The sequence below is a fragment of the Lipotes vexillifer genome, unplaced genomic scaffold (assembly GCF_000442215.2).
Source record: "Lipotes vexillifer unplaced genomic scaffold, Lipotes_vexillifer_v1.1 scaffold1114, whole genome shotgun sequence".
In the NCBI taxonomy this organism is placed as follows: Eukaryota; Metazoa; Chordata; class Mammalia; order Artiodactyla; family Lipotidae; genus Lipotes; species Lipotes vexillifer.
In genome coordinates this window covers 1,039,256-1,053,627 of record NW_006779031.1, presented here as the reverse complement: position 1 = coordinate 1,053,627, position 14,372 = coordinate 1,039,256, and the positions used below count along the sequence as shown (strand labels likewise).

General features: G+C 39.4%; 1 protein-coding gene across 2 annotated transcripts in view; it reads right to left on the bottom strand.

Moving 5' to 3' along the window:
• ATP11C (ATPase phospholipid transporting 11C (ATP11C blood group)) overlaps positions 1-14,372 on the bottom strand; it is a 100,764-nt gene that overhangs the window by 29,630 nt on the left and 56,762 nt on the right. For both annotated transcript variants that reach the window (XM_007452066.1, XM_007452065.1), the window contains exons 21-23: positions 11,031-11,133; positions 9,414-9,559; positions 4,724-4,783 (exon numbers count right to left, since the gene is read on the bottom strand). In XM_007452066.1, coding sequence (XP_007452128.1) covers positions 4,724-4,783; positions 9,414-9,559; positions 11,031-11,133 — 309 coding nt within the window. The remainder of the gene's footprint in view (positions 1-4,723; positions 4,784-9,413; positions 9,560-11,030; positions 11,134-14,372) is intronic.

Below are 14,372 nucleotides of genomic sequence, written 5' to 3'. Positions count from 1 at the left end.
GATGGAAAAAGGTATTCCATGCAAATGGAAATCAAAAGAAAGCTGGAGTAGCAATACTCATATCAGAAAAAATAGACTTTAGTTTTTACTAACTTTTAAAAAATTAAAATTCATTCATTTATTTATTATTTTTGGCTGTGTTGGGTCTTTGTTGCTGTGCGCAGGCTTTCTTTAGTTGCAGAGAGCAGGGGCTACTCTTTGTTGCTGTGTGCGGGCTTCTCATTGCAGGGGCTTCTCTTGTTGCAGAGCACGGGCTCTAGGTGAGTGGGCTCAGTAGTTGTGGCTCGTGGGCTCTAGAGCACAGGCTCAGTAGTTGTAGCGCACGGACTTAGCTGCTCTGCGGCATGTGGGATCTTCCCGGACCAGGGCTTGAACCCGTGTCCCCTGCATTGGCAGGCGGATTCTAAACCTCTGTGCCACCAAGGAAGTCCCTAAAATAGACTTTAAAATAAAGATTGTTACAGGAGGCAAGGAAGGACACTACATAATGATCAAGGGATCAATCCAAGAAGAAGATATAACAATTATATATGCACCCAATGCAGGAGCACCTCAATACAAAAGGCGCCTGCTAAGCTATAGAAGACGAAATTGACAGTAACACAATAATAGTGGGGGACTTTAACACCTCACTTACACCAATGGACAGATCACCCAGACAGAAAATTAATAAGGAAACACAACCTTTAAATGCCACAATGGACCTGATAGATTTAATTGATATTTATAGGACATTCCATCCAAAAACAGCAGATTACACTTTCTTCTCAAGTGCACATGGAACATTCTCCAGGACAGATCACATCTTGGTCACAAATCAAGTCTTGGTAAATTTAAGGAAACTGAAATCATATCAAGTATCTTTTCTGACCACAATGCTACGAGATTAGAAATCAATTACAGTGAAAAAAAAACGTAAAACCCACAAACACATGGAGGCTAAACAATACGTTACTAAATAACCAAGAGAGCACTGGAGAAATCAAAGAGGAAATCAAAAAATACCTAGAGACAAATGACAATGAAAACACGACGATCCAAAACTTATGGGATGCAGCAAAAGCAGTTCTAAGAGGGAAGTTTATAGCAGTAAGATCCTACCTAAAGAAACAAGAAAAATCTCAAATGAACAATCTAACCTTACACCTAAAGGAACTAGAGAAAGAAGAACAAACAAAACCCAAAGTTAGTAGAAGTAAAGAAATCATAAAGATCAGAGCAGAAATAAATGAAATAGAAACAAAGAAAACAATAGCAAAGATCAATAAAACTAAAAGCTGGTTCTTTGAGAAGATAAACAAAATTGATAAACCTTTAGCCAGACTCATCAAGAAAAAGAGGGAGAGGACTCAAATCAATAAAATTAGAAATGAAAAAGGAGAAGTTACAGCAGACACCGCAGAAATACAAAGCATCATGAGAGACTACTACAAGCAACTCTATGCCAATAAAATGGACAACCGGGAAGAAATGGACAAATTCTTAGAAAGGCATAACCTTCCAAGACTGAAGCAGTGAGAAATAGAAAATATGAGCACACCAATCACAAGTAATGAAATTGAAACTGTGATTAAACATCTTCCAACAAACAAAAGTCGATGGCTTCACAGGTGAATTCTATCAAATATTTAGAGAAGAGCTAACACCCATCCTTCTCAAACTCTTCCAAAAAACTGAAGAGGAGGGAACACTCCCAAACTCATTCTATGAGGCCACCATCACCCTGATACCAAAACCAGACAAAAATACTACAAAACAAGAAAATTACAGACCAATATCACTGATGAATACAGATGCAGAAATCCTCAACAAAATACTAGCAAACAGAATCCAACAACACATTAAAAGGATCATACATCATGAACAAGTGGGATTTATCCCAGGGATGCAAGGATTCTTTAGTACATGCAAATCAATCAATGTGATACACCATATTAACAAACTGAAGAATAAAAACCATATGATCATCTCAACAGATGCAGAAAAAGCTTTTGACAAAATTCAACACCCATTTATGATAAAAACTGTCCACAAAGTGGGCACAGAGGGAACCTACCTCAACATAATAAAGGCCATATACAACAAACACAGCAAACACCATTCTCAATGGTGAAAAGCCGAAAGCATTTCCTCTAAGAACAGGAACAAGACAAGGATGTCCACTCTCGCCACTATTATTCAACATAGTTTTGGAAGTCCTAGCCACGGCAATCAGAGAAGAAAAAGAAATACAAATTGGAAAAGAAATAAAACTGTCACTGTTTGCAGATGACATGATACTACACATAGAGAATCCTAATGAGGCTACCAGAAAACTACTAGAGCTAATCAATGAATTTCATAAAGTTGCAGGATACAAAGTTGATGCACAGAAATCTCTTGCATTCTTACACACTAAGAATGAAAGATCACAAAGAGAAATTAAGGAACCAATCCCATTCACCATTGCAACAAAAAGAATAAAATACTGAGGAGGAAACCTACCTAAGGAGGTAAAAGACCTGTACTCAGAAAACTGTAAGACACTGTTGAAAGAAATCAAAGACGACACAAACAGATGGAGAGCCATATCATGTTCTTGGATTGGAAGGATCAACATTGTGAAAATGACTATACTACTCAAAGCAATCTACAGATCCAATGCAATCCCTATCAAATTACCAGTGGCATTTTCTACAGAACTGGAAGAAAAAAATCTTAAAATTCGTATGGAGACACAAAAGACCCCGAACAGCCAAAGCAGTCTTGATGGAAAAAAACAGAGCTGGAGGAATCAGACTCCCTGACTTCAGACTATACTACAAAGCTATAGTAATCAGGGCCTTCCCTGGTGGTGCAGTGGTTACGAATCTGCCTGTCAATGCAGGGAACACGGGTTCGAGCCCTGGTCTGGGAAGATCCCACATGCCGCAGAGCAACTAAGCCCATCCACCACAACTACTAAGCCTGTGCTCTAGAGCCTGAGAGCCACAACTACTGAAGCCTGTGCGCCTAGAGCCCGTGCTCCACAATAAGAGAAGCCATCGCAATGAGAAGCCTGTGCACCACAACAAAGAGTAGCCCCCGCTCACCACAACAGAGAAAACCCGCACGCAGCAACAAAGACCCAACACAGCCAAAAATAAAATAAAAAATAAAATAAAATAAATTAAATTTATAAAAAAAAAAAGCTACAGTAATCAAGACAATATAACACTGGCACAAAAACAGAAATATAGATCAATGGAACAGGATAGAAAGCCCAGAGATAAACCCACGCACCTATGGTCAACAAATCTATGAAAAAGGAGGCAAGGATATGCAATGGAGAAAAGACAGTCTCTTCAATAAGTGGTGCTGGGAAAACTGGACAGTTACATGTAAAAGAATGAAACTAGAACACTCCCTAACACCATACACAAAAATAAACTTAAAATGAATTAAAGACCTAAATGTAAGACCAGACATTGTAAAACTCTTAGAGGAAAACACAGGAAGAACACTCTTTGACGTAAATCACAGCAAGATCTTTTTTGATCCACCTCCTAGAGTAATGGAAATAAAAACAAAAACAAACAAATGGGACCTAATGAAACTTAAAACCTTTTGCACAGCAAAGGAAACTACAAACAAGACGAAAAGACAACCCTCAGAATGGGAGAAAATATTTCCAAACGAATCAACTGACAAAGGATTAATCTCCAAAATACATAAACAGCTCATGCAGCTCAATATTAAAAAAACAAACAACCCAACCAAAAATTCGGCAGAAGACCTAAATAGACATTTCTCCAAAGAAGACATACAGATGTCCAAGAAGCACTTGAAAAGCTGCTCAACATCACTAATTATTAGAGAAATGCAAATCAAAACTATAATCAGGTACCACCTCATACCAGTTAGAATGGGCATCATCAGAAAACCTACAAACAACAAATGCTAGAGAGGGTGTGGAGAAAAGAGAACCCTCTTGCACTGTTGGTGGGAATGTAAATTGATACAGCTACTATGGAGAACAGTATGGAGGTTCCTTAAAAAACTAAAAATAGAATTACCATACAACCCAGCAATCCCAGTACTGGGCATATACCCAGAGAAAACCATAATTCAAAAAGACACATGCACTCCAATGTTCATTGCAGCACTATTTACAATAATCAGGTCATGGAAGCAACGTAAATGCCCATCGACAGACAAATGGATAAAGAAGATGTGGTACGTATATACAATGGAATATTACTCAGCCATAAAAAGGAACGAAATGAGTCATTTGTAGAGACGTGAATGGACCTAGAGGCTGTCATACAGAGTGAAGTAAGTAAGAAAGAGAAAAACAAATATCATACATTAATGCATGTATGTGGAATCTAGAGAAATGGCACAGATGGACCAGTTTGCAAGGCAGAAATAGAGACACAGATGCAGAGAACTAACGTATGGACACCAAGGGGGGGAAAGTCGTGGTGGGCGGCGGCGGTGGTGGTGGTGGGATGAATTGGGAGAGTGGGATTGACATAAAAAATAAATTAAAATAAAATACAATAAAAAATAATTTAAAAAAAACCCTAACATTTCTGTGGATACTATTATATGTATGCATTGCTGAATCACCTTGCTCTACACCAGAAACTAACACAACCTTGTAAATCAACTATACTTCAATAAAATAAATTTAAACAAAAGACAACAACAACAAAAAACAAACAAAAAAACGACATTACAAGAAATACCTAGGGTAACAAACCTGTTGTGAGAATCCACAGAAGAACTGGTACAAAAATTGTGGCAAAATGAAACAAAGGTTCTGAAAAAAAAAATGAAGAAAAGGGTTAATGCTTTTCACTTGATCAACTTTCTAAAGTAAAACAGGAAACTCTACTCCAGATAGTCTACAGGCAGTCCTAAGCCCTTCTAATGTCACAATGCAATAAACTTCTACTCCAGAGTTGTAAGGAAACAATTCAAAACAAATAATTACATTCATATTAATACCGACTTTTGCCCTACCAAGGCAGAAGAGGACCTCACTTACTTTATGAGACCCTCTTGCTATTCTTGTAGGGAAGAAATGAGCTCATATAATATGAACACCTAATGGTACTGCACCTTAAATGCCAAGTGGGTTTGCAAAATCATCACAAAGTAGACTGACATAAAGCTGTAAGTCTTTATTTAAAAGTCAATTAATGCCAATAAGTAGTCAGGAAATTATAGTGTATATTGACATGAACAAGTATCAACTAATGCTTTACTGCCTTTGTTACTGCCTCATCAAACAATTAACTGTTATTATTGATCACCTACTATATGTAAAGATGACGCTGCGGGTGATACAAAAAACAAAACTTCTTACTTCTAAGGGATTTAACTGGGAGAACACTAAAAACAAACATATTAAAAAAATACAAGCTGAGAATTCATAAGGCAGTAAAAGCCACTAGGTAAGAAGATAAATACTAAAATTAACGTCTTCAGGCAAAACCACCAGAACTAATATTTTCAAATGAGTGCTGTCCTTCAATATAGGCTGTGACTGTATTTCAGCGCTGCTGTCACTTGTTCATGGTGTCTCTGGATTTCTCTTAGGGCAGCACCTTCAATAGCTCTATATTTTTTTAAATAAATAAATTTATTTATTTTTGGCTGCGTTGGGTCTTCATTGCTGCGCACACGCTTTCTCTAGTTACGGTGAGCGGGGGCTACTCTTTGTTGTGGTCCACGGCCTTCTCATTGCGGTGGCTTCTCTTGTTGTGGAGCACGGGCTCTAGGGTGCGCAGGCTTCAGTAGTTGTGGCACGTGGGCTCAGTAGTTGTGGCTTGTGGGCTCTGGAGCGCAGGCTCAGTAGTTGTGGCGCACAGGCTTAGCTGCTTCACGACATGTGGGATCTTCCCGGACCAGGGCTTGAACCCGTGTCCCCTGCATTGCTAGGCAGATTCTTAACCACTGCACCACCAGGGAAGTCCCCAATAGCCTTTTTTTTTTTTTTTTTTGCGGTACACGGGCCTCTCACTGTTGTGGCCTCTCCTGTTGTGGAGCACAGGCTCCAGACGCACAGGCTCAGCGGCCATGGCTCACGCCCAATAGCCCATTTCTGAGCCATGTCAAAAAACCAGTCTCTTTCCTTCCCTCACACATTCTCACTTAGCTAATTTACCAGGCTGGGAGACTTGAGACCGTTTTAAAAATCCAGTGGATCCTTAAAGCATGAACAACTGCCGCAGATGAGGATATTTAGGTAAATATATACTGCAGGCTCTGGAGGACATTTCTACAGAAAACTGCTACATGTATTTTGAATAAGTCCTACAGCACCAGAGTATCGGAGCTCCCAAGGTTAGCACCTGGAAGGGCAACACTCATTCGTATGTATCAGTTCTGGCAGAATGCAAAATACTGTCGGTAGCCTTTCTAGAGTCATACTTTATGTATATAAAAGAGGTGTTCTGAGGTTGGAAGAGGCAGTGCTTGGTGTGGATTATGGGGGTGTTTTGTGGGAAGGGGAGGTCTGACCCTCCCATTAGAATAACAGTTCCATGAAAACAGGGACTTTGCCTGTCTTATTCCATTATGAATTCTCAAGCGCCTGAAACAATGCTTGGCACATGGTAACACATACAAACATATTTGTTGATTGAATGAATAAAGAAGTTAGACTTTGAACTAGGTGTTACAGATGAATAGGATATGGTGATAGCAGGAACCAAGGTAAGGCCATATGTATTTTAAACATATAAGGTAGGGCAGGGTCAGACTGTGGGGTGCCTTAAAAGCCAGACTAACTCTTAAGACAATGGAGAGTGGAGTTTCTGGAGGACAAGTTGAAAAGTGGTGTTTTCTAAACATTAACCTGGCTGAATTATGCAAGGAGGAGCGAATGGAGAAATAGAAAGCAGGAAGACCTGTCACTGAAGTACTCCAGGGGCGGGCAACAACTTGAAGATGCAATGGCAAGATAAAAGGAAGGCAGCCAAAGAGGGTCAAAGGTATTAGAAATCATCTTGGGACAAAAGACAGCACTAAAAAAGGAATATTGCTAAGTCAATAACTAAGATGATAATGGGCACAGAGATCCTAATGAAGACAGAGGGCATCTACATAAATAATCCCCTAATTTGGGAACCAGGATATGTAAATTACTGACCACTGGTAAATATTAGCCATTTTAATGCTTGTTTTGTTTTTCTTAACAGAGCATTCCGTCCATCTGGTGGCAGTTGCTTGAATTGCAGGCCAAAATCTTAAAGAGGGAAACCAAGCTTCTGGAATAGGATCAGATTGCTAGGCAGATCTGTACGGCAAATCTTCACAGGCTCTCCTACTAAGGGGAGGTAAGAGAGAATAACCATCCATCCCCACGTGGGGCTGTTAAGTTACTGAGTCCAAGGCCCCACAAACCTTAACTATATAAATAACATAACCACACTGAAATGGTGGAAAAGGAAAAAAAAAGTAACTTTGGAAACAGTGTTTTGACTACATTCTCTAAGACTAAAGACAAAAACAAGTGCTCACAAATATATTTCTCAAGTTAGATTTGTTTCTCACAGGAGTATGAGTAGCAATTCTGGAACTACTTTAAGTGTACTTGAGGAGTTAGCAAATAAATAAACACTATGAGGATAAGAACCAGGTTTCTCACCCCTGAAGAAAGGAGTTACTAAATGGAAAAGGGAAAGGTTACAATGAACCTTGTGCTGCCGGATTTAATCAAAGGTATCTGCATAAACTGAGTTCAAGTACTGAGTTTATACAGATACCTTTAATTTCAGCCCAACAACTTCAGCTCAGTAGCGATGAGCACAACTAGCACCCAGATCTTGATTTCTAAATACCATTCGCGAATAATGGAAAGGAATAAGTGATCCTTGCAGAAAAGTCTGAATCCATCTTGCCATTGAACTGCAAGAAAAATACAAGAGAAGCCTAGCACATCATGTGGTACCAGAAAATAAACAAGACTTCAAAAAAGGTTAGGGCCGGGGGAGGCGGAAGGGGTGAGGAGGGAGGAACGGGGAGTTGCTACTCAATGGGTATACAGTTTTAGTTATGCAAGACGAGTAAGTACTAGAGATCTGTTGTACTTAACAATACTGTACCATATACTTAATAATCTGTTAAGTGCATAGAGCTCATGCTAAGTGTTATCACAATAAAATAAAAATTTAAAAATGATGGGGACATGATTAAGGAAACAGGCGCCAAATCTGTGACAATTTGAGTAACAGAATGAACAACGATAGTAATGAATTTCAACATAGAATAAAATATCTAGTTTAGCAGGAGAATGCTCTTTTCAAATGAAACTACACAGAGCAAAAATGAGGGGTCTTGAGACCCTCAGAACACCATCTGAACCAGCTTATCAAAGTTGACATTATCATGAGACATACTGACAACATGTGCCTCCGGATATGATGCATTCAGCAGGTTGCAATAGCGCTTCTGTGGTAATTGTGTCCAAATGCAAAACCTGAGTCTAATAATAGGCAAATATTAGACAAACCCAAATTGAGGGAAATTCTACAAACTAACTGGCCATCACTCTTCAAACATGTTAATAAGATCATTAGGACAAAAAAGACAGGAACTATTCTAGGCTAAAGAAGACTAAGGAGATCATGATCCTTAAATGCAAGCATGAGCCTGAAATGGACCACAAAAAGAAAATCTGTGGGACCATTAGCAAAATTCCAGTACAGTATATAGACTAGTTAATAATGTGCCAATTAATATCAATTTACTGATCTTGGTAACTATGTTGTGGGTTATCTAAGGTGTTAACAGTTGGCAAAGCTGGGCAAACAGTATATGAGATTTCACTAATTTTGCAACTTTTAAAAAGTATGAAATTATCTCAAAACAAAAAGTGAAAAAAACTTTAAAAAACTATATAGAATAGAACATAGGACAGGAGATCAAGTTCTGGTACATGTCTAAAACAGGCAAACCTAATGCGTATATTGCATAAATTATATCTAAATTTATGTGCTATACGCCATATATGTTACTATATATCACAGAGTAATGTAAATCAGATTAGTCGTTGTTTGGTGCAGGGGTGGAGAATACTAGAAAGGAGAGCACAAGCAAACTTTCTGGGGTGATAGAAATGGTCTATATTTGGTTCGGGTGGTAGCCACATGGATGCATACATTTGTCAAAATTGAACTGTAAACATTTAATGGGTACATTGTACTGTATTTAAACTATACTTTAAGAAAGTTGACTTAAAAATTTTCATCTCAAATCTCTTGCATTAAAAGGAATTTCTGGTTTCTGATTCGTTAAATAGACTGCCTCTGTTTTGCTGACCACAAATTTCAGTACTAAGACAGTAAAAGAAACATGAAAAAAGGAAAAAATACCTACAACCAAGCTGAGCCAATGCTGGGTTAAATAGTCATAAGTTAAATCACAAGTATTTCATCACATACCTTATAGAAGAAATACTGTACAAGGTGTGCTATTCTCACATAATATAGGTGTCCGTGAGCCAACAGCAGTTTCTTTAAATGTTTAAACTTTGGGACAGAATAATCACTATTCCTGGCTGCTTGGCGACCTTCTTTGCCTTTGATACCTAAAAAAAGAAAAATCTCTATAGGGTGAGTATTTTTATAGAATAAGTAACCACCTGACTTGTTACTTTCGTACTTTTTACTTGCTTACATGCATAGTTCAGTTTAGATTTGCTTTCTTAAGCAAAAAGTGCTTTCAACAGTGACAGTGAGACTTACCAATAAAAAGTAAAATTATGTTTAATTGACAATTACCTATTTATAACAAAACATAAAATAATTAATAGAATCATTATTTTAATCATTATAAGGCAAAAATTATCCTGAGGAAATAGTTAAGTCTGAAAATTATTTTAAAGGTACTTAGTAAGTGATTAATTATGCATGGCACCAGACTAGGTGCCATATTAAAGCAACTCAGAGACCTGGGGATTATGGTCTAAGAGCTCAAAACTGAAGAGTTATAATGAGATGGTTAAGTCCTTATATTGAATGATACTGAGTAGTGGCTGTCAAACACTTACTCCAGTCCAAAATGTTCATAAGACAGTTGGTTCACACCAAAGATCCTTAAAATTTAGTCCTGTCCAAAACGTCAAGACATTTGGACTATAAGACAGTTGGTCCATGCCAAAAGGTCTTTGAAATCTGGTCCTGTCCAAAATGTCCACGAGCATATTTGGTCCATGCCAAATGGTTTTGGACAGGACCAAATTTCAAGGACCTTCTGCATGGACCAAATGTGCTTTGGACGTTTTAGACAAGACCAAATGTCCTGCAAGGCTGAGTAGCAGTCCAAGTATTCCATGAGCTCAAGCAGCTTTAGGCCATTTCCACAGTCAATAACCAATGAGTTGAACTAGAGTTCCACACTAAGTAGGGTTACTTGCAAATGGAAAGAATTTGGGAATCCAAACTGTGGTACAATAATCCCCAAGATACTAATTCCATTATTTCTCGCCCACCAAAAAACCACTTGCTGGGGTGTTAGGATTGCCTCCCAGCAGCCTGACAGGGGAAGAAAGGGCGCAGGTTTTAGAGAAGCTGTTGTTGCATGCCGACATGTAAATTCACCACTATAGCCCAAACCGCCATGCAGAGATATTGCCATGTGGAGAATCAGCCAGCCAACTATCGTCTCTCGGTCCCAAACAGTTACAGATCTCAAAAGATATAGTGCAGCAACATAAGCAGGCAATCTGGCCAGGGGCGAAAAATCAATAAAATTTCATGCATGCTGTCAAAAGTGAGAGCTAAATGATCAACTGCATGGCTAGTAGGTTTGGGAAATTCACTTTACTTGGCTAATATAATAATATCCTCCAACTTTGTATTGCTACATTCCCACCATGGGTAGGACTTTGGCATGGACATATTCCATGATCCGATGAGGACCCTCTTTAGATAAACAATGATCATTCCCAAATTCGGATTCAAGATGAGCAACCAAAACAATCTCTAGAATAATAAGACCACTCTACCTAAAAGCAATACTGATACCTTACAGCTGCCATCTCATTAGATGTTTCTTACCTATGCCCACATGGGATTCCAAGATCATACTAACATCATTGGCACCATCACCTATCGACAGTGTTATTGGGCTGCCTTTTAAATTCTTCACCATTCTCACAATCTAAACATTAAATACAAAAGAGGTATAGAAAAGGTCAAAGCAGAATGTGAGATTGTACTACATTGTGGGTATTTGCCTCATTCACACTTGTAAATGGAGGCCTTCAAACAGAAAGGTAGCTTGTGCATATAAGTACAACCAGTCTTGAATTCTCAGGGGCAGAAGAACACAGCTTTTCAAAATGTAATACTGGCGCCCACTTGTTTCTGGTTTTGCGAATGTATGAACTGTCAAAAACCATGCCTCATACGTATATTAGAGGTCAGCACGCTTCCCTCTTTTGACATTGCTTCCTGTGTCCTTTCAGATCACGTATTGAATGAGAAAAAGTGGAGACCAGAGAGCCTATTTGGGGAAACATGCATGGGGCTACCAGGACAAAAGTGGGCAGTGAGAGGACAATGTTTTTGGTTACCGCTCCCTCTCTCCTCCCTGCTGACACTCCCACCTCCCTGGGCGCGTGCCAACCCTTATTTCCATCTAGTTGCCGACTAAACTTTACTAAATCACCCAGTGCCCGATGTGATATGATATGATCTCTCACACAGGTAGCTGCATTTCAAAAGGGGGCGCCTTAAAGGTGATGAGCTTTGCAGAAAGATGCCTGAGATATGTGTATAAAGCCTGTCATTATTCCCTGAGTGTCTCTTAAAGATGTGTCGATGGCACAGTGCAGCTCAATGCTGTGTTCATGGTAAGTATTGAATAAAAGAAATGTTCTCCTGGTGGAGTTACTTGTGGGAAGAGTATTGGGTAAGCAGCTGTCCTCCCACCATATGTTTTAGATAATGACTGCTTTATGTGTCAACCCTGAAAACCCTTTGGAATCTAGCAGCTTTTAAAAAGCTTATGTAATTCAGTAGTTAAATAATGCCTTGCAAAAATTTTGTACCCACAATGGCTTTCACCAGGTAACATAAATAAAATCCATTTTCAGATAACTGATTAAAAATAATTTATACGAGGCAAAACCACCCTGCAGTCTTTTCTTTAAACAAAATTCAGTCAGGATTTAGTTGTATAAAACATATCCAAAAACCCCTACGTCCAATCCATTTGACACAAAAATGATGTTACTACGAAATGCCGGCTTTCTCCCAATCCTTCACCTCAACTTGGTTCTTTTTAAAAACTTTATAAGAGTGTCAGAAATAATCTGTAAGTGAGTCATCCACAAAAGTAAACTTGTGTTTAATGGGCTACAATACTGGTTAAACTAATTGCACTTGTTATACTGTATGCAGTAATGATTTAAACCACAAGGAAGAAAAATGCAGCCAGGAAAGGTCTAGGGAAGGCAATAAAATTATCAAGGGTGAGAGCTTCTGCATGAAGACATAGATTGAAAAAGATGAAAGCTTGTCCTTGTGGAAAGATAAAAGGATATATTGTCATGGACCATAAAACCATGAAAGATCTAGGTAGATAAACATGGGAGTTTTTTTTTTACTGAGTCCCAGGTCACCTGGATTAAGAACTTCTCTTCAATCTCTAGATAGCTTCACAAAAAAGAAATCAATTTACCAAAAGCTATTTATTGATCAACTATAACTACATGCAATACAATGTGCAAAAGCAAAGTGCAAGTATCCAGAAAGGATATACCGCTTGGTCTCATACCTCAAGAAGCATATAATGGGGAATGGATACAATAATATCAGATAATCAGATTAACAATACAAGATAACAATACACAATACCTATGCAAGGGAATATATAACACTGTCATCTAAGTTGTCCACGTAAGAAGGCCCGTGATGTCAGAGAAGGGAGAGGACACTACATGCCAGAATGATCAGAAATGATTTTATAGAATGAAGGGTGGTTTGATCTAAATCATGAAAGACTGGTAAGATGTGCATGGATGGGGAAAAGGGGGTTGGAGCAGTATCCCACGGAAAGGGAAGAGCATAGCATGTTCTAAGGCACACAGCCAGTTAAGTACAGTATATGCTTAGAAAACAGATCTGGTTTGACCAGACCAATGAGTTTTTGTACAGGGGACATGGATAGGTATATATGGGGCCACATCAACAGGGAGCAATATTATGAAAGTGGCAACAGGGTGCAGGAGAAATGGGAAGAAAAGGCCAGACTGCAGGCAAAGAGAGAAGTTAGTCCACATGGAGTTCAATGAGCTGTTTAAGTCCTGGACCTGGAAAGTAATGGAAAGAAAGACACGGAAAAGACAGTGTACTAGAAAATGGACAGAATTTGGTGACTGAGACCACATGGAAGGGTAAAGCATGGGGGACGTCAAGGTCTTGAATCTAAAGACCTAGAAGTATAGTGAGCTCAGTAATAGATGTAAAGGGACTTCCCTGGTGGCGCAGTGGTTAAGAATCTGCCTGCCAATGCAGGGTACAAGGGTTCGAGCCCTGGTCTGGGAAGATCCCACATGCTGTGGAGCAGCTAAGCCTGTGCTACACAGCTACTGAGCCTGTGCTCCAGAGCCCACAAGCCACAACTACTGGGCCCGCGGACCTAGAGCCTGTGCTCTGCAACAAGAGAAGCCACCGCAATGAGAAGCCCACGTGCAGCAATGGAGACCCAACGCAGCCAAAAAAAAAAAAAAGACAAGGAAACTGACAATTTGGGCTCTAGAGAAGGCTGAGTTGAGGTGACAATGACACACCCAAGAACATGTGCTCAGTAAGCAACTGGAGAAGTAAAGTAGAACTCCAAAGATTGGGATTGGAGAAGTGACTTGAAAATCACCTATGTGGGGACTTCCCTGGTGGTCCAGTGGTAAAGAATCTGCCTTCCAATGCAGGGGACGTGGGTTTGATCCCTGGTCAGGGAACTAAGATCCCATATGCCGCGGGGCAATTAAGCCCGCACGCCACAATTACTGAGCTCGCATGCCTCAAGGAGAGAGAGAAGACCCGCACGCCGCAAGGAAAGATCCTGCATGCCTCAACGAAGATCCCGTGTGCGGCAACTAAGACCCAATGCAGCCCCCCAAAAAATCAATCAATCAATCAATCAATAAAATAAATATAAAAAAAAGAAAATCACCTATGTGGCCATGACAGATGAGTTGGTGATATCCTGGAAGAGGTGACGATAGTGAGGGAAATAAAACAGACTAAGGACTGAACCACAGGGGGCTCCATAGTCTGGGTGAGAGAAGCAGCACAGTGTTAGGAATTCAGATACTGTCCTGGGCAGTGGAGAAGTTAGAACCCAGGTGAGCAATTTGAGCAGCAGACAATGAATATAGGAGAAAAAAAAGGGAA